At 45.0% G+C, this 21,029-nt stretch overlaps 1 protein-coding gene across 4 annotated transcripts in view; it reads right to left on the bottom strand.

Annotated features, from left to right (window-relative positions):
- Positions 1 to 14,760: 14,760 nt before the first annotated feature.
- TMEM178A (transmembrane protein 178A) overlaps positions 14,761 to 21,029 on the bottom strand; it is a 46,497-nt gene continuing 40,228 nt past the window's right edge. For all 4 annotated transcript variants that reach the window (XM_053666808.1, XM_037136496.2, XM_037136433.2 and 1 more), the window contains one exon: positions 14,761 to 15,733. In XM_053666808.1, the coding sequence (XP_053522783.1) occupies positions 15,492 to 15,733 (242 nt within the window). In that variant the 3' untranslated portion in view covers positions 14,761 to 15,491. The remainder of the gene's footprint in view (positions 15,734 to 21,029) is intronic.

Here is a 21,029-nt window from a genome sequence, read left to right as displayed (position 1 = left end):
CATTTTATATGTTATGCGCCTTTTGTTATGTAGAACATCCGTGGGAATGCTAAGAATATGAATTAAGCCAGTACCCTCCAACATGGCAGAAAATAGGTGGTTCTACCAGGGTAGTTTCCTTCTAAAAGCATTAATAAGCTGTCACCTCATTCTTATTTAAATGCTTTCTTTGTGTGCACTACTTGAGAAGAAGAAAGAGGAAGGTGATGAAAATATGATTTTTTCCAGTAACATAATGTGGTAGCTTCGCTTGTTGGCTGCTTCAGAAACGTTTCCCTATGCAGGGAATCCCACCTCTCCAAACCGGAAACAGGAGACTTGTTTCCCGGCTCTGCTGGGGTGTGTGACCTGGGCCCAGCATCAGGGCGCACTGTCCGAGTGGGGCTGTTGGGCCATGGGTGGGAAGTGGAATTTTTCCCGGAGAGCACCTCACAGCAGGCTCAGTGGGACCTGCGCCTGTCTTATATTCATACCTACTGTCTGCTCTCTGCCAAGGCATTGTTCTAGGCCTTGGGTCACGTCAGTGAAGCGAACAAATATCACCGCCCTAAACACTCTAGTGGGAGAAACAGACAAGAAACAACGGACAGAATAGGTAATTTATTTGAAAAGTTAGAAGCTGAAAACTGATGGAGTTGGAAAGGAAAGCAGTGAAGTGATTAGGGAAGACAGGATGATGAGCAGAAGTGTTCTACATTTTTAAATAGATCATGAGAATATGAGATTTGAGCAAATATTTAAAGAACTTGAAAGAGCGTTCCAGGCAGATGGAACAGCCAGGTACAAAGACCCGGAGGCAGGCAAGGATCTGCTGTGTTTAAGGAACAGCAACGGAGGCAGAGGTGGCTGGAGCAGAGTGACTGAGCAGGGGACTGAGAGCACAAAGACTGAGTGAGTGGCAGGTGGGGATGGCAGGTGAGATCGCATGAGACCTGGAAGGCTGTTTCCGAGTGCGACCCAAAGCCACTGGAGAGTTTTGAACGGGTGGCAATCGAACACACATTTTACCAGATCACTATGAGTGCTATTATGAATTGATTATAGAAGGAGAGAGACCAGTTGGAGAGGTTTTTTTGCAATAATCCAGGAAAAAGAATATGGTAGCTTGCCACAGGGGGGTAACAACAAAGGTATAAGAGGTAGCTGGATTCCGGGTGTATTTTCAAGGTAGAACCAGCAGGATCTGCTGATGTGTTTGATGTGTGTATGGTGTGATAGATGAAAAACAGACAGGAATGACTGCAAATTTTGGTCAAACACCCAGAGCAATGGAGTTTCCACCAAATGAGAGTGGAAAGGCCACGAGAAGGGAAGGCTGGGTGGGAAATGTCAGAAGTTCAATTTCAGACCTATTTGAGATGTGTATGACACCAGGTAGAGATGTGAGCAGGCAACTGAATATATGAGGACACAGTTTAAGGAAAAGGCCTGCTCCGGAGATACAAGTTTGGGGATTTTCAACATGTAGGTGCCATGAGACGGGATGGGATCACCGAGGACGGTGAGGGGGGAGAGGAAGGAGGAGGAGCAGGGCTGAGCCCTTGGTTCCTCCAACACTAAGATGGCGAGAGAAGAGGAGGAACCTGCAAGGGACACAGAAGGAACGAGTGAGGCAGGAGGAAGGGGAGAACAGCTGGAAGGCAAGTGGCAAAGGCTGTGGGAGCGAGCGATGAGCTATTACACACACTGCTCACTGGCCGAGTCGGGTGAGGACCGGAAATTGACCACTCACTGTAGCAATGAGGGTCATTTGTGAACCTAACAATGGGGTTTTGGTGGAGTGGAGAAGAAGCAAAACCAGACCGAATTGGGCACATAAGAAAACAGGAAGAGCTGGAGGAGTATAGACAACGCACTTGACTAGTTTTACTAAAAAAGGGAGCAAAGAATGGAGGTAGTATGTTGGTAGGCCATGTGGAATCCAGAGAATGATTTTTTTTTAGGTGAGACAAGTAGCAGCATTTTTTTTATGTTGATGAGAATGTATCAGGAAAGACAAAAAACTGATGAAGCAGAAGAAAGAGGATGAACACAGGAGCAGTGAGTGCCCTTGGATGAGGGGATGAAGGCAGGGCACACGTGGAAGAATTAGCTTTTGATAAGAGCGTGAATAATGTCTCCATGGTTACACGTGGGCAGGCAGCATGCAGACATTTCTGCAATAACATGATAAATGTGCTCCTGGAAAAATTTTTTTCTCAAATCTATGCACTGAAAATAACCATTTGTGGGAAAATATAAGGTTGTGGCAAGCCATTCCAAACCCATCAAACTTTGTAACCTGCACACTAACAAAAACACCAATTAACATAGTTTTTTTTTACATAGATATAATAAATGAATACATCAGTAAATAAAGAATTTCACCTTTGCAAGAAAAGGGCAAAGACAGCTGGATAGAATCTGAAAGAAGGAAGGGTAGAAGCTGTTGAGCTGCGTACGATAAGCCCTTCCAAGACAGAATCTGTGGCCACCCTGAACCAAGAAGAGGCTGGTGTGGCGAACGGGCAGCGTGTAAAGTACCTTGTTCTCCTGCACCTGCTCGTTTACATTGTTCCACTGTTGCCCTTCCCGTTCAGCTGCTCTTGCCTGCCGGCGTAGAATATTAACGAGCTGGGGAAAAAATCGCTTATGAACCCACCCAATCCCCACATGATAGTGACATCATCCGCTGACTGAGCCTTAACATTGGAGCTAATGCCCATCACAGAAATGTGCATCGTACAACAGACCCTCAGTGCGAGCAGATGCTGGAAGGTGGGCAGATGTGGTGGAGGGAGACTGCCTCCATTTTCTGTGAGAAAGTGTGTGGTAACCTCTCCAGTTCTGAGACCAGAGACGCAGACTATCTGTGTCCCACTGAAACAGTCACGAGTCCCCCCTGTGGAGGAGGTCTGTGCCATCCTGGTGTCTTTCCCTGTCCCCAGTCCCCGTTGCTCAGTGGCCTCACGGACAAAGTGGCCCTGGTTTCGGGCGTAGAGAGAGTGCATTGGCCCGGTAAGGACTTCTCACCAGTGCCAGTTAATGTTCAGCAGGAGTAACTAACTCAGAGACTTGAAGTACCACACCCAGGAGGGGATTGTAGTGAAGGCCCTTCCCATGTGGAGAGGGCAGCAATTTGTCCTCACTGGAAAAACCACGCTTTCCGGATTTGGATTCTCCAGGCCAGCAGCACCTTTCGTGAACTTACCAAACTGCATTATCCACTGTCATGTATTTCCATGCAACCGTGCTTCCCACCAGAGTTGACTTACAGCGATGTGAGACAATAGACAGGCCTGTAGGGTTTCTAGTCCTACCATGTACCCCATCACCCGAAACAGACGGCCTTATGGGACGGTGGGACAGCCCATTAAACACCCCATTGTGCCAGCAGGCAGAGAATTCCTTGAGAGGGTGAGATGCCTCCCTACAGGATGCTGGGTGTACTATGAACCAGTGACCAATAGGTGGCGTGCTTTCTCCCAAAGTCAGAATAAAGTACCAAGGTGAGAGTGGGAGGGGTACCTGTTACCAGGTCCTGTTGCCAAGATCACCTCTAATGAAGTGGGTACCATAATGGAATCCACTTTCCGAAAGGGTAGCAGCCGAAGCATCTGACCTTTGGGGCCAGCAGGGACAGGGGGCAGCACTCACGGCCCAACGTCAATGGTGCAAGCTGTGGTGTGGGTGCCCAGCAGAGGTGGCATTGGGTCCCTGGGGCAGTAGCCCCATCATAGGGTTTGGACGGTGCTCCTGGTCGGATGGCCACCCAGACTAATTTTCTGGCCCTCTTGAACATCTTACTATATTTGTAAATAACCCCCTTTATTCCTGAACTCCCTGGCGGCCATTCTGTTGATTGTACCTGGGCTCCCTGTCCCACAAAGCGAGGGCACGAAGCGCACTCCTTTCTCGCAGCCCTGCCCCTCTCGTTCTCCGTGGAGCGCCCCGTGCATTTCACCCTTCTCCTGTGACCTTATTTCCCAGGTTTCAAGTTTATGTTCTTTGCTGCACACACACCCCCAAAGTACTTTTAATGTTTTGGCCTCTCAGAGACTTTGAACAATATAGTTTTTCCCCCCATCAAGTGTCTAAGCCTTACCTACATTTTTAGGAAGAAAAAATATATGTGGGGGTGGACATCTCTGTGTATGTAACCAAGAGGCAGCGAAGGGCAGGTAGGAAAAAGTGTTTCTTCACTGACTTTGATGACAGTTGAAGTCATAAGGGGCAGTGGTGAGAATTATCTTAGACACCTCACAAGATCAAATCATGGTTTCAGTTTCTGCTGGAATTGCTTTATTATCAAAGGCATTGGAGAATTTTCCAAAATTTGAGGATGTCATATAGTTGGAGTACTTTACAATAATATGTTCCTCTGTCACAGAGTGTGGCATATAAGAACAATGAACATTTCTCAAACTAAACTAAACAGCCTCTGTCAGAAGGGAACAAATGCCTGCAGACCTGAGGACGGTGAGTCAGAGGGACACTTAGAAGGCAGCCATGTAAGAGACAGCGTCAGGGGAGACGCCCCTGTCCACATAACCCAGAAAGTAAGGCTCATCAGGGATTCAAAGTACATCGATTTTAAAGAGGAACCCTTCCCTTGGGTTCTAGATAAATGACATTGTTCAAGGAGCTATGCAGCAAGCCTTTGGGCTGAAATCATAACATCAGGTGAAGTGCAAGGTCTTTTGGGAAGCTATCCTGGTACCTGAGAAATCTCAGGTTAGTCATTTAAAAAAATTTTTTTAAAAGATTTCATTCACTTATTGAGAAAGGGGAAGGGAGGGAGAGAGAGAGGGAGAGAAACATCCACGTGAGAGAGACACATCAATCGGTTGCTCTCACACACCCCAACCCATGACCAAACCTGCAACCCAGGCATGTGTCTGGACCAGGAATTGAACCAGTGACATTTCTTCACCTTGTGGGACGGTGCCCAGCCCACTGAACCACACGGGTCAGGGCTCAGGTGAGTAACATTATTTTACCCTGGTATTTGTAGCCTTTTCAATTCTCTCATTTTTCCACTCATTCACTTACTCCTTCACTCGTCCAGCCATCAAGCATTGACTGAGGGCTTGCTGCGCATCAGGTTCTGGGGCTGCTCCTTGGTAAACTGGTCTCATGGGAAATGCTGCCGTGACAGCTTTCTGGAAAGAGAGGAAGGCAGGGGTGGGAGGGCGCCAGCCAGAAGTCCAGGTTTCCGAGAGAGAGGATCATTTCTGACCTCTGGAAATCAAGGGGTGAAACCACCCTCTAAGAGAGCTCGGCTGAGGAAGGGGGACAGACCCCAGGAAAATATTTGAGAGTAAAAACTAAGGGACTTGTTGGGAGTTTAAAGAAAAACTGAGAACTTACCCAGGTACCTAAGGACCTCCACTTTAAATCAGATAAGCTCATTTAAGAGAATCAGGAGATTGGAAGCATAATTTTGCCATTGAAATGCCACAGTCAGTTAATATTGTCAGTTTTCATCAAGTTCCTTCAGCAAGAACTGCTTTCCCAAGGGTGTGACAAATGAGACCAATTACTCCGGGTCCCCTTCCTGTCTCTTACACATTATTTCTACTATTTAGTGGTCATCCCTCTAGCTGCCCTTCTGTGACTCCCACCCTTGAGATGTGTGCACCGTGTGAGATTGAGTTCACCTTGGAAGAGTGTCCATATTAACCATGTATTCGGTCAATGGGGTCTGTGGGCCCTAAATGCCCAGTACTGGCCTCAGTATTAGCAAGGGAACCAAGGGAAATGAATTCACTGGGCCAGACGTGTTTGATTATTGTTTTTCTGTATGTCATATCACTGTCCTGATGAAAACCTCCCAATAACTTTCCATTTTACTCAAAATAAAACTCCAAGTCTTGATCTGGCCCTCGATCACCCTCCAGGTTCATCTCTGACACCCTCCCTTTCATTCCAGCCCTTCTCTGGCCCTGGAATATGCAGAGCTCAGTCCCATCTCAGGCCTCTGTCTTCCCTGCTCGACATTTTTCCACGTCTGCATTGCTCAGGCCCTCTGCTCAGATGTGCCCGCATTGGCCAGGCCTCCCTGCCCTCCCTATCTAGATGAGCCACGCCCTCACCCTTCCCACCCTTCTCTCCTAGTGCTCTCTGTTTCTCTTTACAGCACCTATCACCACCCAATTCTTTGCTTATTGTCTATCTTTTTGCATTGCAATGGTAGCTCTTGAGGGGACTGGCTTTGTTGGTTTGCTCACGATTACCCCCTGCACTGAAGAAGTCTGTGTCTGGCTCATGCTAGGTGCTCAGTGTAGATCAGATAACAAATGATGAATGCAGGTTACTGCTCACGGTCACCTGCCAACCAAGTGAACAGGGTCAGAATAGGCTCAGGATGCTAGAGTGAGTCCCCTCTCGCTTTGACCAAGTCCATGATTCCAGTGTCACAAAGGGAAAAAAAAAACATTTTCAACTATTACTCCCCGAAGGAAGATTTTCTCTTTCTTTTTCCCAGGGTGACACTGGAACGTCCGGAGTCATGTGGCACAGAACCAGTTGCTCAGTCGTTACTAGGTAAAAGCGTGACATTTCCTGTGACCCCCTTCCTGATTATGTAGGCGTATCACAGACCCGCAGGCTGATTGCTTTAAAAAGTAAGGAGATTGTACTAAATTATGTCTTAACCCATTGTGTTCTTCACTTATCTGGCTTCCTGCAGTAATTGTGTTGTTTTTTGACAAGTTTGTGACAAGGGAGTCTACGAGTCCTACTTCCCGTGGCCCCGCGTGGCTCTCCGCCCGAGCTGCCTCTCTCCAGCTCACCCTCTTTCTTCTTTCACCTTCACTTCAATTTCTTGAAAACCATTCCCCATTCCTGCAAACACCCTTTAAATTGTTACTTTATTTGGAAAATGCTTTGCTTAAGAACTGGCCCATTCTTTAAATCAATGCTGCACTAATCACCTGTTTTATATCCCCCACTTTACCTTTCACAGTTGGTTTAGTTTCAATTCCCAAGTCCGTCTGATGTGAGAAACACACTGGCACGACAGTGATTTACAGCAGTCACAACAGAGGCGTACAGAGCAGAGGCTGATGCTCCTCTGGCAACTTTGCAGGAACACAGATGCCTACTCAGGTCTGTCAGCCTCCAACTCGAGTTAGCTCACTTGCTGGGGAGAGAGACACCTTGCTAGAGACCAGCCGAGAGACCCTGGGTTAATGCGCAGCCTCAGCATCCTCCATTGTCAACAGGGATGACAATCAGAACCTTCATACACCTCCGGTCCTGAGCTTTGGTCTTGTTTTAGTCTTAACTCACTGCATAGCAATCCACCTCTCGGAGAGAAAATCTGAAATGAAGTACTGTCCTTGATGCATAATTAAAAAACCAGGAAGATGCCCTTGCATCAACTCAACATCAGATGGCTTTATTACATTGTTTGTGTGATTTACCTGCTATGTTTTACAAGTGAGTTCATGTTCAATTTGGAGAAAGAAAACAGACAGTTTATGGAGATGTGCAAAGTATTTGTGGGCTTCTTATATGGAAGGTGGTTGCCCACGCCCCCAGAACGCACATCAGCTTGTGGACAGCCCCAGAGGTCAAGAAGAGATGGATGACTTTCAGAGCCACACATCCAGACGGTCACAGAATGAGGACTAAAATTCATGAGTCTGAGTTCTTGTCCTCTCTCTAACCACAAAGTTATCTAGTCTCTTTTTCTGAGTAATTGCTTTCATCTAATAATTTTTTTAAAAGCCATAGGGAATGCTCTTACAGGACAAAGGAGGACCTACCCACTTAAATATTAATCTTTGAACCGCCCTGGTGACATGGGAATTTGTTAAAATGCTCTGGCGGGGGAGTGCCAAGAAGTTAATTAAAATTGCTGTCATACCTTTAGGCTACTGCAGAGTTCAGGGTCTCCTGAAGGCCAGTCTCATAAGGAGAGGTTCTGTGCTGATAAAAATAGGTCTGGCATTCTTTACAGAATCACAAAGAGCAGTGTGTTCTCTGGTTTAGGAATATAGCAGCTTGATTAAAAACTGCAGAGCAGTAACTTCCAAGGGGAAGAATGAAAAACGAAGAGGAATGTGAACCTATCCAGATGTATGAAATTCTGAGAAATAAGCTCACATGTTTTAAAATGCACTGTTGGCATTTCTACTGGGTGTCGGGTAAGTGATCCATGTCTTTAACCTGAGAAAGTGGAAAGAGTATCAACTTGGGAGTAAACAGACCAGAATCAAAACCTTGGCTCTGCCACTCAGTTCCTTAGAGAAGTTTACTTAACCTCTATGAGCCTCAGTTCTCCATCCATAAAGCAAGGTACTTGTGAAGAGCATAGCTTGAAATAGACACAGAGGAGAGACCAAGTCAGTCCATTTGGTTGTCCATCAATGGAGAGGACTTAAGAATCAGAGCTTTCTTTTCCACTCATTTATATCTAACCTTTACAAGAATGAAGGAGACCTGGGAATTGACAGGGAAGGGGCTCAAGCATCACCCTCTTAGAATCAAGTGCTTTAAAAGAGAGAAGTGGGGTGTGTGTGTGTGTGTGTGTGTGTGTGTGTGTTTTGAGCACCCAGTAGAATCTAGAACTAACAAATGGAAAACCAAGGCTCAGGGAGTGATGACAAGCTTAACAATTATTGCAGGTCTCTAGATTTCTTTTGCATTCTTATGTTTAACAGCTTCAACAGGTGTGATAAGATGTGATGTGAATTACCTGTGAGGAATGAAGCCACAGCTGAGTGAAGTTTAGTTCGAGCCACGTTTTCAGAGCAACTATTTGTGTGCTCCTCACAGTCAACCTGACAGGCAAAGCTTTAGGAATAAAAATAAAAGATGTTTTATGGTTCGAGAACTAAAGGTCATGAGCTTAACATCTGGCTGTGATTGTGAAGGCCCTGTTGTGTTCTGGCAGCACAATGAGTCCCAGCCTCTTCTTGTCAGGATCTATCAAAGCCCCCATGATCCCTTGCTATAGCAAGGCTTCTGTAGACTCGCCAGAATTCCCAGAGGATGTCGCCCCACATCTGCGCAGACAGTGAGGAAATTTACCCCTAAGGTCCTGAGTAGATTCAGAACATTCCCTGACAAGCCTGAGGGTACAGTTCCTACATCCTCAGGAGCCACACTCACCATGGTGGCCTCATCAGAGCCTTGGCCATCCAAGGTCAGCAGGTCACGAAGGGAGTGGTCTGTGCATTTTGTGGATGCTGGCAACGCCAGCCCTAAAGCATGCTGGGGCTTAAGGAGAGCAGGCCAGTAGTCCACCCGGTGGATTTAAGCTGGGGTGGCCAGTGTGTGACATTTGCTCTTCCCACTCACTCACAGTCACTGTGTTCTTTCCCCGTGCCTGGGCTGAAGTCTTCCCAGTCTCCAGTAACTGACCAAGTTCACATTCAAACTGAATCCTATTTGCCATCCCCAGTAGAAGCAGCTTCTGGAGAATGACTAGAAACCAAAGAGGGGGAGTCAGCAGCTGGAAAATTAGAGAGAAGGAGCACTGGGGTCATTGGCCATATTCTCAGTGACAGCTTTTCAATCTTGTGCTCTACTCAGTAAAGCATAAATGCCATCCTATGTGACACTGGACTTACCATGAAACTTAGTGGGGTTTTTTTTTTCATTTTTTCAGGTTACCTTATCCCCTCTTTTCTACAAGAACCATAATTGTCTTAGTAAATAACCTAACTCTAAAAACTGCTTAGTTGTCATCCTTAATAATAGCCCTTCTCTTCCCCCATCCCTCCATCTAATTTACCAGCATTCTTGTCAATTCCATCTCAGAAATATATTCACCGATTTCTCTCCAGCTTCCTCTCCCCCTTCTTGTCCAGGTCACAGCTGTGTTTCCTGGATTCCTGTAACACCCTCTCTCTAACTGGTTTCCTTGCCTCCTCTCTTGGCTCCTTCCAGTCCATTCTCTATTGGTCCAACCCTGACATTCTTAAAGTAGAAATCAGGCCACATGGCCGTTCTTTCGTCTCTGAAGACTTTCTTCCCTAGACACTTTCACTGCTTCCCATCGCCAGAACAAAACCCCGCTTTCTCACGGCCGTCAGCAAGTTCGCTGTCCATCTTGCCTGCTCCGCTGCCCCTGCTCTCTCCACTCCAGCCCCTCAGTCTCCTCTCAGTTCCTGTTGGCAGAGAGACCCCAGGAGAGGGCCTGAGGGAGACCCACGAGCAGCCTGAGTCCTTACCCACAGCAGGAAGTATTTCACAATACTTAGATGCTGATTGAAAAAAAAATAGGCAATAAAAACAGAAAATTATGTTATTTGGTAGCCAACCAATTTGTTTTCCTCCATGGAAGCTTCAATAAGGCATAATCTAACAGGTTTTAGAACAGTTGACTATGGAGAGGAAATATATTGGCTAGCCAAGTTCCCACGATGCAATGGAGCACCCTGAGCATCTTTAAGCCTTGGTTATTTCCCTGCAGCAAGAACTTCCTCTCTTTCTGGTCAAAGGACAGGGCTGGAGAAATTCAAATAATTCAGTTTTAATAAGTTCTTGGTCAGTACAGCTATTTCCATTTAAAGGAAATCATTTTTGAAGCAGTCCTTTCAGAATTTCAGTTAGAGATTTAAAACATACTTGAACATAAACTGGAAAGCTTTCAGTTGAGGTATAAACCCACACTGGGGTTACTAACTTAATGCTATTCAAGCCGTCGAATAAATTCTCCATAGTGCTCAGTTCATAGCACATTTCAAGTGAGATCTGGTTTAGTTTGGGTTCATAGCCCCTTTAATTATTCTAACGAGGCTTACTTGCTTACCAAGCCATATTCACATTCCATTTAGCCTATTTTACTACTGTATATTTTTTTACGAGCTCCCTAAAATTGGTGCTCACGGAGTGCGTTCTGTCCAAGGAACTTGAATTTATCTTTGTGACTCTGAATTCACCTATTTGTCCCACAGTGTTATGAGCACCCACTGTTTTTCAGGGCCAAGCACTGGGGACAATGAATGAAAACAACAGTTTCCACCTTACGAGGCTCTTTGATCCAGTTAGGGGTGAACAGGTGATTAGGGTGCAGGGTAACTGGTCAGGAGAGGGGTTAAAACTGTGTGGCATGATCAAGGCAGGCTTCCAGGAGGGTTGTGTTGTAGCCCAGTCACAAAGGAAAGTCAGCATGAGCCAGGCGGAGGAGGGGAGGGCCCCCGCAGAGGAGACAGCCTGAGCAAAGCCCTGGGGGCAGTGAGGGGCAGTGAGGGGCAGTGAGGGGCAGTGAGGGGCAGTAACTGGGCAGCATCAGCATCCCACATGCACCGCCTTCCATTGGGTCATTGATCTTTGACCTTGTGGCCTCCTGAGTCTTCAGAATCCTAGGTTTCTCTTCATCTTTAGCTCGACAAGTGAGGCTTACCTGTGCAGTGTACCGTTGTCATTCTTGGATTTAAGTTTCAAATGGGAAGTCTCTCAAAGGCAACAGCAACAACTAAAAGTTAATGTACTTTTTATGTTGCTGGGGATAAATTGAAATCAAAACGATATGAAGTAAAATGTACAGCCAGTATGATTCAAGTGAAACATATTTTAATAGCTATATCAAATTACTTTAATCCTGGATTTATGAAAACATTAAGAGCTTGAAAGAGTGTCTAATTTTTTACTTGTGCTTTAGTGCATTTTATTAGAATAAGCTTCACAAGGGCACGAACTCTGCTTTGTTTTGCCTCTCTGATGTTGTATCCCAAGTGCCTAGAATAGTGCGGGGCACATAGTAGGCATTCAGTAAATATTTGTTGAAAGACAGAGAAATGGTATTGTATGGAAGTTTCCCACATCTGGGACTCGACTACCAAGGCTCCGCAGTGCTCCAAAGGAGGGTAGGGACTGCCTAGCAGGGGAGGCAATAGTTCTAACACGGCAAACAAAACAAAAACCACATTGTTACAATCATGGGCCTGTGGAGCCTATTGTAAAGTTCTCTTTTTTTTGTAAATGCTGTTGATATATGGCAGATGGACATGATTTTTAGTTTACAATCCCAGCTGTTCTGCAAATTCACTTTCTATTCATAGCTCTGTCTTGTAGGACTGGGGGCATTTGCCCTCGATTACTATTCAGAGCACAGACACAGGTGTGCGGATGTCCCTGGGCTTCCCAAGGGTCAGACTGGCTGTCACTGAGAAACTCTGTATTCCAAGGCCTGGTCCCTCCCAGCCCGCTGGTCTGCTACTCCGTCAGGTTGGAACTTGAGAGCTACTGTACCAAAAGCCCCAGGGTTCCTGGATGCCCCATACAGCCATCCCCCGAGGTCTTGATGTCACCGGAATGAATGGGACCGGGCCTGAAGCGGGTCTGCCCTGGGCAGGCCTGTAGTGTATGGGTTCTTGACTTTGTGCAGGAAAGATGTCACATGAGTCCAGGTGATTTTGAGGGTACATTTATTAAAATTGTGGACAGTGAAACAAAGGAAGGGCTTAGGATAGAAAAAGCAGCAGGAGAGATCCTGGGTGGGGCTGCTTTGGCTGCCTAAAAACGTCAGAGGAGAGGGGGCCTTGGAGACGCGTTCAGGGGCTACGCCCCAAGACTAGCTGCCACTCACTGCGTGCTGCTTCCCTGGTGGCAAGCCTCGGGGGCGGGGGGGACCCTTAGTTTAGGAGAAAGTTCATGCAGAGACAGAGAAGGTGTGGGCAAGCTCCAGAGACCGCCTGCACTGTCCCGAAAGCTTCTTGTCTCCTTTGCGGTCAGGAACCCCAGGGGAGGTCCCAGGGGAGGGTGTCTGCGGAGTATTCATCAGTTTTCTAGGTGTGTTTTTAATAACATGTGGATGTAGCAAATGAGTGCATATAGGGACCAGTCTCATGTTCTGGTCAGCTTCGCCTCTACTTGGATTTGTTAGGTTATGATTGTTTTTATTGTTGTTGTTGATTATTTCGCTGACTTCCCCAGTTTTTGGGTTTGCCTGGTACAAATGGCACTAATTGGGCCTCTTTTCTACCTCCCTGACCAAGGTAATTAAGCTATTTACTCGCTGGTTAGAGAGGAAAGGTACACACCGTTTGCTCTCCACCTGTCCTCAGTTTAAGGAAGATAAGATGTTGCAATTTACTAGCTGGCTATAAATTTTCTCTCCTCATTTTCTCTCTCTAGTCTCTGGCTACAGGCATGCAGCTAGAGGTGGGACAGAGAGAACAAGAAGAGAAAAAACAAATTGTCTCAGTAAATTATTCTGCCCCACATAGGAGTGGTGCAGCCGTTCCAATCACTTCATTCACAAGCCAATTAAGGAAATAACCTTAAGAGAAGCCCAAGGAAATTTTTTAAAATACATTTTTTAAAAACCAGAGAAACCGAAGGACGGGGGGGGGGGGCCTAAGCGCTCAATTTTGGCAACATTGGATCGCCCTTCCCTGGTGGTAAATAGACGGCGGGGAACCTTGGGCACCCAGTTCCTGCTCTGAGCTCACTTTGGCTGGAAGGCAGCGAGGCTTTGTTCTTGCCAGAACACGTTTGATTCCCAACTGAACTTTTCGCCCTTCTGGGCAAATTTTTCTGGTGCGTGAACCCTTCAACCTTCTGTCAGTCTGAGGCTTTTTTCCGTTCTCACTGCAAACCCCTAGGAAGCTTTTCAGAAACTTCAAAAGTCAGATACTCAGACACCGCTTTGGTGGTTGGAATATAAATGTTCAGGAGTCTCGACATCTTCTACGGGGATCTTTAAAGAAGACTTCAAAGAAACAGCTCTCCTGCTTTGAGATTTTCCCACATAAGTAATAAATAAAAATAATTGCCCCTTTCTATATATCTCTGATCTTACCCAGAGGGACGGACGGTTTTATAAAACAGGCCCGAGAGACTGCCAGGAGTGTACACACAGGTGTAATGCCACCGGCCCAGGCAGGAGTGCGAGTGGTCTCTGGGATCACATAACCCCTTCCGAAAGGCGTGTGTCACATTGTATGACCCCTGCCACTCGGAAGGCAGGCTTCACGGGGCAGGGGAGGAGGGTAGGTCACCATTATCCTTTTATGAGTACCAAATGAGTTGGCATCTTCCTCTACTTTAAAGAGCATTTTTATCCCACAGTGTGCATAGAGTAGAGGATCATGTTGGAGTTAAGAGAAAAAACTTAGAAGTGAGCTAGTTCCCACCCTTCCATTTAAAATAAGGAAACCCAGCGGAAGACTTAAACTGCTGTACTGTATCCTCACCTAGGAAAAGGAAGCAAGCATTCTGAGTCTGAAACCATACCTGGAAAAAACGTACTCCAGGTACTGGCCCGTAGTAAGAGCTAAATATCTGTTAGCTGCTAAGGCACCGGCTGCATCTTCAGCCCAGAACAGTGGCCCTCTATCCCAGCAGCAAAAGGCAGGATCCTCTGGGACGTTTTTTCCAAATGCTCAAGCTCAGACCCAGCTGCAGATATTCTGGGTCAGCTGGTCTGGGGTGGGGTCCAGTTTCATATGGTTGGAGCAAGCAGGTGTGGATGATTCTGATGGGCAGCCAAGGTTGAAACCTAGTTGTCTGGGGAGAAAGTCGGAGACCTTGAATCCTTATTACTGGCTAAGTGTCAGGCAGATGGTAAAGGAAAAGGGAGAGAGGGCAGTGGCGAATTTAAAATACTATGGTGACATTTTTTTTAAATTTTTTTAAATGACACTTTTTTTGCATAGCAAGTGTGTGGTTGCTACATACAAAAGACAAATAATAACAACCAACCTAATCGAGATGGAGCAATCAGTAAGGCTTCATTATTGTCTTATGAAAACAAGGTTCTCATCTGTCTGTGCGGCTGGAAAACCTATCGCCACAGCTGGAAGGCAGGAAAGCACACCCAGATTAACAAGGGGCCAGTCGTTTAATGGGGAAATCCAGTTAACATAAAGAGACAGAGGGTGGACAACAGATAGGACTTCAAACAGTACTGCATAGTGTCACGGATTAGCTCTTACACGGTTGGTCTGTGTTCCTTGTGATTTTGGTTCCAGTACAAAGACGGAGAAGAGACTTCAATTCAAAAAATAAATAAGGCAACAGAAGAAGAATCTTCCTGTGACACGAAACGGTCACAAAAACAGACAGTGGGTGCTGACAGGAGACACCATTAGGACAAGTTCTGAAGGTGCTGCATTGAAATTTAACAAGCATGGTGCAATGACAAGGAAATTATACTTGCTTTGTTACGAATCCTTTTGCAACTAGAAATGACTCTCAGGTAGGCGTTATACACAAACTTGCTGAAATAAATGGCAACCATACAAAGTTTTCCATTGCAATTTCCTCTTTTTTTCCCTAAACCTAGAAATGTCTCATGGCACCGCTCCCATTTCTCACAGTCAAAGCATAAATAGTCATTAAAGCACTTGAATCCACAGTAGTCTTGTCCTAAGAAAGGTATGGAGGTTTTGCATGATTTTCTATCAGTCATCCAGAAAGGGCTGGCAGGCATCCGGTTGGAATGTAAAAGACCGCTTTGTGCTTGGGATCCTGATGCGAACTGTGCTCTGTTCCCCTCAGGAGTTGTCCGCACTGTGGACGGGCCACCGAGCAGTGAGCTTGAGTGTGGACAGTCATACCGTGGAGTCCCTGCCAGACTTTAGATGCGCAATCTTGGTCCGGCTAATAAATGGATAGGCGATGCAGAGACCTCCAGCTGCCACAATAAAGCCCAAACTGCACCAGGCACAAAAGATAGACCAGCTGTAGCCGTGTTCCACATCACGGGGAAGGCTATAAATTAGCTTTGGGAGGCGGTTCAAATCATAGGAGATGCTGGCAGCGTAAGTGCAGAGGGAAATGGTGCAAAATATCCCTGTAAATAATACAAAGAGAGCAGAATGATCAGTTACAGGGTCGCCTGCTATGAGGCAAATGCCACAGAGGCCTTTGTGAAAACCAAATCAACCAACGAGGCAATCGCTTCAAATTAATAAAGGATCTACAACGTTTTGACTTGAATTACTTTATTCAACAAAGATTGGCAAGTTCAGACCGTAGGCTAGGCACTGGAGATGCAGGAGCGAAAAACCCAGGGGAAAATTCTAATAACTTGAATTATTCAGAATTATCTTGTTTGAATGGTATGTATATTTAAATTTGTATTTGCTCTTTATTATTAAAAACAACTTAATATCGATTCTAATTACTTTCAAGGACAACACTCTTCTATAAGCACTCAAAGCCTATATAAAAATCTTCACTTCCCCTTGCTCTATACCTGACCTGCCACATTTTTATATACTGCAATCATCATATAAAATCTACTTTCTTTTTCAGTTACCATGAGCATAAGTCACCATGTTGCCTGTAAATAACATTTTAAATGAAGTTTTACAAATTCTAAATCATTTTTTAAGCCACACAGTCTGGTACTTACTGAAACCTCAACAAATCATGTGGGGTTTTTTTTTTTAAAGATTTTATTTATTTTAGAGAGAGGGAAAAAGAGGGAGACAGAGAGGGAGAGAAACATCAATGTGAGAGAGAAACATTGATTGGTTGCCTCTCATACACACCCTGACTGGGGAGTGAACTCGCAACCAAGGCATCTGTCCTGACGGGGAACCAAACCGACAACCTTTTGCTCTGTAGGATGATGCCCAACCAGCTGAGACACACTGGTCAGGGCTGCTGGGGGATTTTGTTTCTGTTTTTTTCTTAATGAATGAATAAAGGTTTTAAATAATATAAACTAAATCCAGGAAGTTGGAGATGATGTAAAAATAGCTGAATAAGGAGATCATATACTTCAGACATTCATAATGTAGGCATTTAGGATGATATAAATGGACAGACCCAAAATTTTCCTTGTTTATATCAACATATGTATGTATAATTGTTCTTCCACTAAAATCAGACTCTAATATAAATCCCCCAAACACAGGCTTTCTAGTACTTAAGTGATGCTCCAAGGATGGAGATGCTCCTAGTCCATTTCAATGGACCCCCAAGGATGTTCCTTATGGATGGGCAGGGGATTGGAATGAGGCCCTTGCTGAGCTGAAGAAGGGTAATGAAAACCGGCCCCAGTGACTTATGGGAATGCCAAGTTCTAGCCTATGTCCTACACAACTCTTCCTCCTCCTTTGGTTTATCCCCTGTGCACAGTGGGGGTTGCACCCATCTGCTGGAGAACCATTTCGGTAACCTTAGGGATCCATGCAGCCTCTCCATAGGAAATAGAGACACAGATTTGGTAACTGAAAAGAAAGAGCTAAAACTAAGATACTGCTCCTTTTTAAATAGAGCTTTTGGGGATTGGAAACACAGAGAAACAAACTCGGAGCAGGCGGCAACTGGGAAGAAATCAAGATCTGAATGCAATTTTTTAGGCGCTGGAATTCTGCCTCCACTCAAATCACATAAAAGCACATAGCCTGAATCCTTTTCCAAATGTTCATTTAGAAAAGAAATGTTTTCAATTAAAAGAGTGCTTGATCTGAGATAATTTGATATTTCCTACTCTGCCTAATTGTTTTTAAACTCTAAAGTGATTGCTTTTCTACAAAGGATAAAAGCTTGTCTTCCAATTCCTTGCTCCAGAATATAATGGCAAACATATCACTTTGAGTTCTCCAAAGAAAGATTGTGATAGGAAGAATTCTTTCATAAAGGAATGAACCAGGCAAAAAAGAATACTCTGCTCTTTTCAAATCTTGTCAAGAGTGAATGTTCTTGCATCTACATGACTGTTTTCACTGGCACCAAAACAAAGACAGTGTTTATATATAAGGAGGTCTTTCTAACAAATTCTGGAAAGAGAACAATAAGGGAGTTAGAAAATAATTGATCTTTGGAGTATCAACAGGTACAATATAATAATAGAAAAGAAACTCCATTCTGCCTTTAACTGTCTGCACCCAGCTGAATGCCTAAAAGCAAGGCTTTTTACAAGTACCATGGTTTTAATGACCTCTGAAAGCTCGAGTTCAAACTCAGACTTTTAAGCATCCTTTGATGTCCAAATGCATTAGGCTGAGGTTCAGGAAATGCAATTCTGGTCCCCAGATCTACTACTAATCATGACCTTGAAATTACCTAGCTTTGCTGAGCCTTTGTTTCTTCATCTAAGAAAAAAAAAGCATAGGACTTCGTTACTAAAGTCCCTTACAGTGTCAATTTTCTTTGATTCAGTTACTCCAAAATATGGCATAAAGCAAGAACACGTCCCAAACGTCCTAGTGAACCCAGTGCCTGGTAATATGCAACTAAATCAAAACTAGATTGTCATGGATTTTTCTTTCCCTATATACTCCCTTTGATTTTGATACTAAATGTTGATTTTATTAGCACCGTTCCCCTGCCAACTCCATAAAATTGCTTTTGGTGAAATGAAGTTCAGCATTAACACTTCAGTTCACCGGGAATAGATAAGGATTATCAGAAACAATCTAACCTGAGGATTTAACCGGAGGCTAATTTTCTCTGTCCTCGGTGTTGGGAGTGGTTGTGCTTTCCTTGGGCACTCGGTCTGTGCTTGCTTCAGGGACACTGTGAATGAGGTTGCTAATGAAATGCCTTTCTTGGACTGAGTGGCCTGAAAGCTGAAACCTCCTAAAACTGAATCAGCAGCCCACCAGGAGCAGAAGTCAGGAACTTTATGGCATGCTTCTTTGCTACTAAGCTCACCCCTAGATCCATCTCACCTTGCAAACCTGATTGCTTATCTGATTTTTATAACTTACTTGCATTTATTTTATCATGAGATAATATACGAACTTCTGCACCATTTAAGTTCTTTCTGGATTAGGGCATTCACCAAACCTTGATGAAAACCTGCTTTACTTTCTGAGGTTTTTTACACCCTCAGCTGGAAGTGGCAGAAATGGTTACTATGAACCCACAAATACACCCCTGTCTGCCCTTCTCCCAACCCCAAAACGCCCCCACTGGCTACTAATGGCAATTTTTTCTCTTTCCAAGATGTCCTTGAAGTTGTTCAGAGAGGAAAGCCAAGATTAACAGAAGAGCATATCTAAGAGTCCCTCCTTTTCAGAGGCTCACATCTCTAAAGGGGTCGCAAACATATAGCTGCCACCACTATTATTTGTGGGACGGGCAGGACTGCTTCTCATTACAAGGAAGTGCACTGAGAGTAGAAAAGGCATTGTTTCCAAAGCTTTTGCAAAAGAGACCTAACCTATGAAAGATATTTCAAACAAGTGAAAATAAAACCTCCTAGCTGCAAAAACACCATGAACGAGTGCTGTTTAAATGATGAAAACACTCATGCTGTGCCTGGATTATTAGTCTTAGGTCAGTTTTCATGCTGCGGAATCCATTTTGGTTCTGTATGAGCATCTTACCGTGCTCACACGTCTTGGTTTTCTAGGGCTGCCATAACAAAGTGCCACAGACGCGGGAGGGGAAGCTAAAACAACAGACATTTATTCTCTAACTACCTGGAGGGGAGGAGTCTGAGACTGAGGCGTGGGCAGGGCCGGTTCCTTCAAGGCCTCTCTGCCGGGCACGGGTTGGGCCATCTTCTCCCTGTGCTGCCCGTGGTCATTCCTCTGTGACTGGGTCCAAACTGCCTGTCACAAGGACCCCAGCCACGTCGGATTAGGGCCCACCCTAGGACCTCAGTTTAACTTAATGACCTTTTTAAAGACCCTCTCTCCGAATAGTCACATTCTGAGGTAGTAGAGGTCTGAACTTCAACATATGAGTTGTGAGGACACACAGTTCAGCCCATAACATTGTGTGTCCATATACATGCACGTGTGTGTGTGGTCATGTATGCAGTATACAAGGTCTAGCAGAAGTAATGCCTGCTTGGGTGTGGTTGGTAGGTTAATGATATGGGGGTAATAATTTATAGTTTTAATTTGAACATTTCACCTACAATGTCATATGGTATGCTTGAGTGTGATACTACTTAACGGAACTGTATGCTTATGATTTTATAATAAAAAGAGGGTGTTATTTGTGTGAGGCCCTGTACAAATAACCCTTTTATGGGCCTAAGCAAGATTTTCCTATTTAAAATGTTATTTAATCAATTATTCAAGAATTATTTATCAGTCATCTACTATGTCCAAGATCAGTTCTGATCATCTTAGAGGTAGCTCAGTTGAATGAGTTCCTGTGGTCACAGCCATGACTGGTACCGGGTCGCTGTGATCAGGAACCCCGAGGGTTCTGTCCACTCCACTTTCTAGCACGCATCTCAGGGAAAAGTGCAGAGACCTCCCAGATGCCCCGTAAGTTCACCACAGAGTCTAACACTGCCGGGCACATGGAGCCAACAAATACAGCTGAACAAAACTGAGTTCTGCAAGACACTGAGTGCTTCCTGCCTAAGCACCAGTTCACCCCCAGTTGCCTGTGTAGTCTTACCTATATAGCAAATGATTTTAAATAATGCTGCATTTTTATCAGTGGCAATCTAGTTAATGCTGGGTATGGGATGGGGGTATGAAAAGAGAAAGTATCATTGCTTCATTCAAAAGTTCCAAATCCAGCCCTGGCTGGTGTAGCTCAGTGGATCGAGCACAGGCCTGTGAAGCAGAGGGTCGCTGGTTCAATTCCTGGTTGGGGCACATGCCTGGGTTTCGGGCCAGGTCCCCAATAGGGAACACATGAGAGGCAACTACACATTGATGTTTCTCTCCCACTCTTTCTCTTTCCCTTCCCTTCTCTCTAAAAAATAAATAAAATATTTTTTTAAAAAGCACAGAAGTTCCAAATCCAATGGTCCTTCCTGAAAATCCATGAGGAGAGCAGTCACCTCTCCGTTCTTCTGGTAGGCTCAGCCTTCCCTGTGCTTCCCCTTGACCAGCTGGGAGTTACCCGTGGCTGCCACGCACACCCTGCAGCCCAGCTGGTGCTGCCCAGGGAGACGGTTCTTGAGTTCCGAGCTCAGTCCTGGCCCTGAGGGCTATTGCTGGTACCATCTTCAAAAACACGAATAATTACTGGTTCTGAAGAGCCCTGCATGCAGCTACTTTTCTAATAAAATATTAAAAGGTTTTCCGCTAATATTCTTCATTAGAAAATACCATGATTATCACAAAATTATAGGGCTGCAAGGGATATTTTTGGGTCAAGACAGATGAAAAATTATACTGCCATCCCAGATCATCAACCTAATTTTCCTCCCTAAAATC

This window comes from Artibeus jamaicensis, unplaced genomic scaffold (genome assembly GCF_021234435.1).
Source record: "Artibeus jamaicensis isolate MK-2021 breed Jamaican fruit bat unplaced genomic scaffold, CSHL_Jam_final contig_465, whole genome shotgun sequence".
NCBI lineage: Eukaryota > Metazoa > Chordata > Mammalia > Chiroptera > Phyllostomidae > Artibeus > Artibeus jamaicensis.
This window is presented reverse-complemented; position numbering and strand designations above follow the sequence as displayed.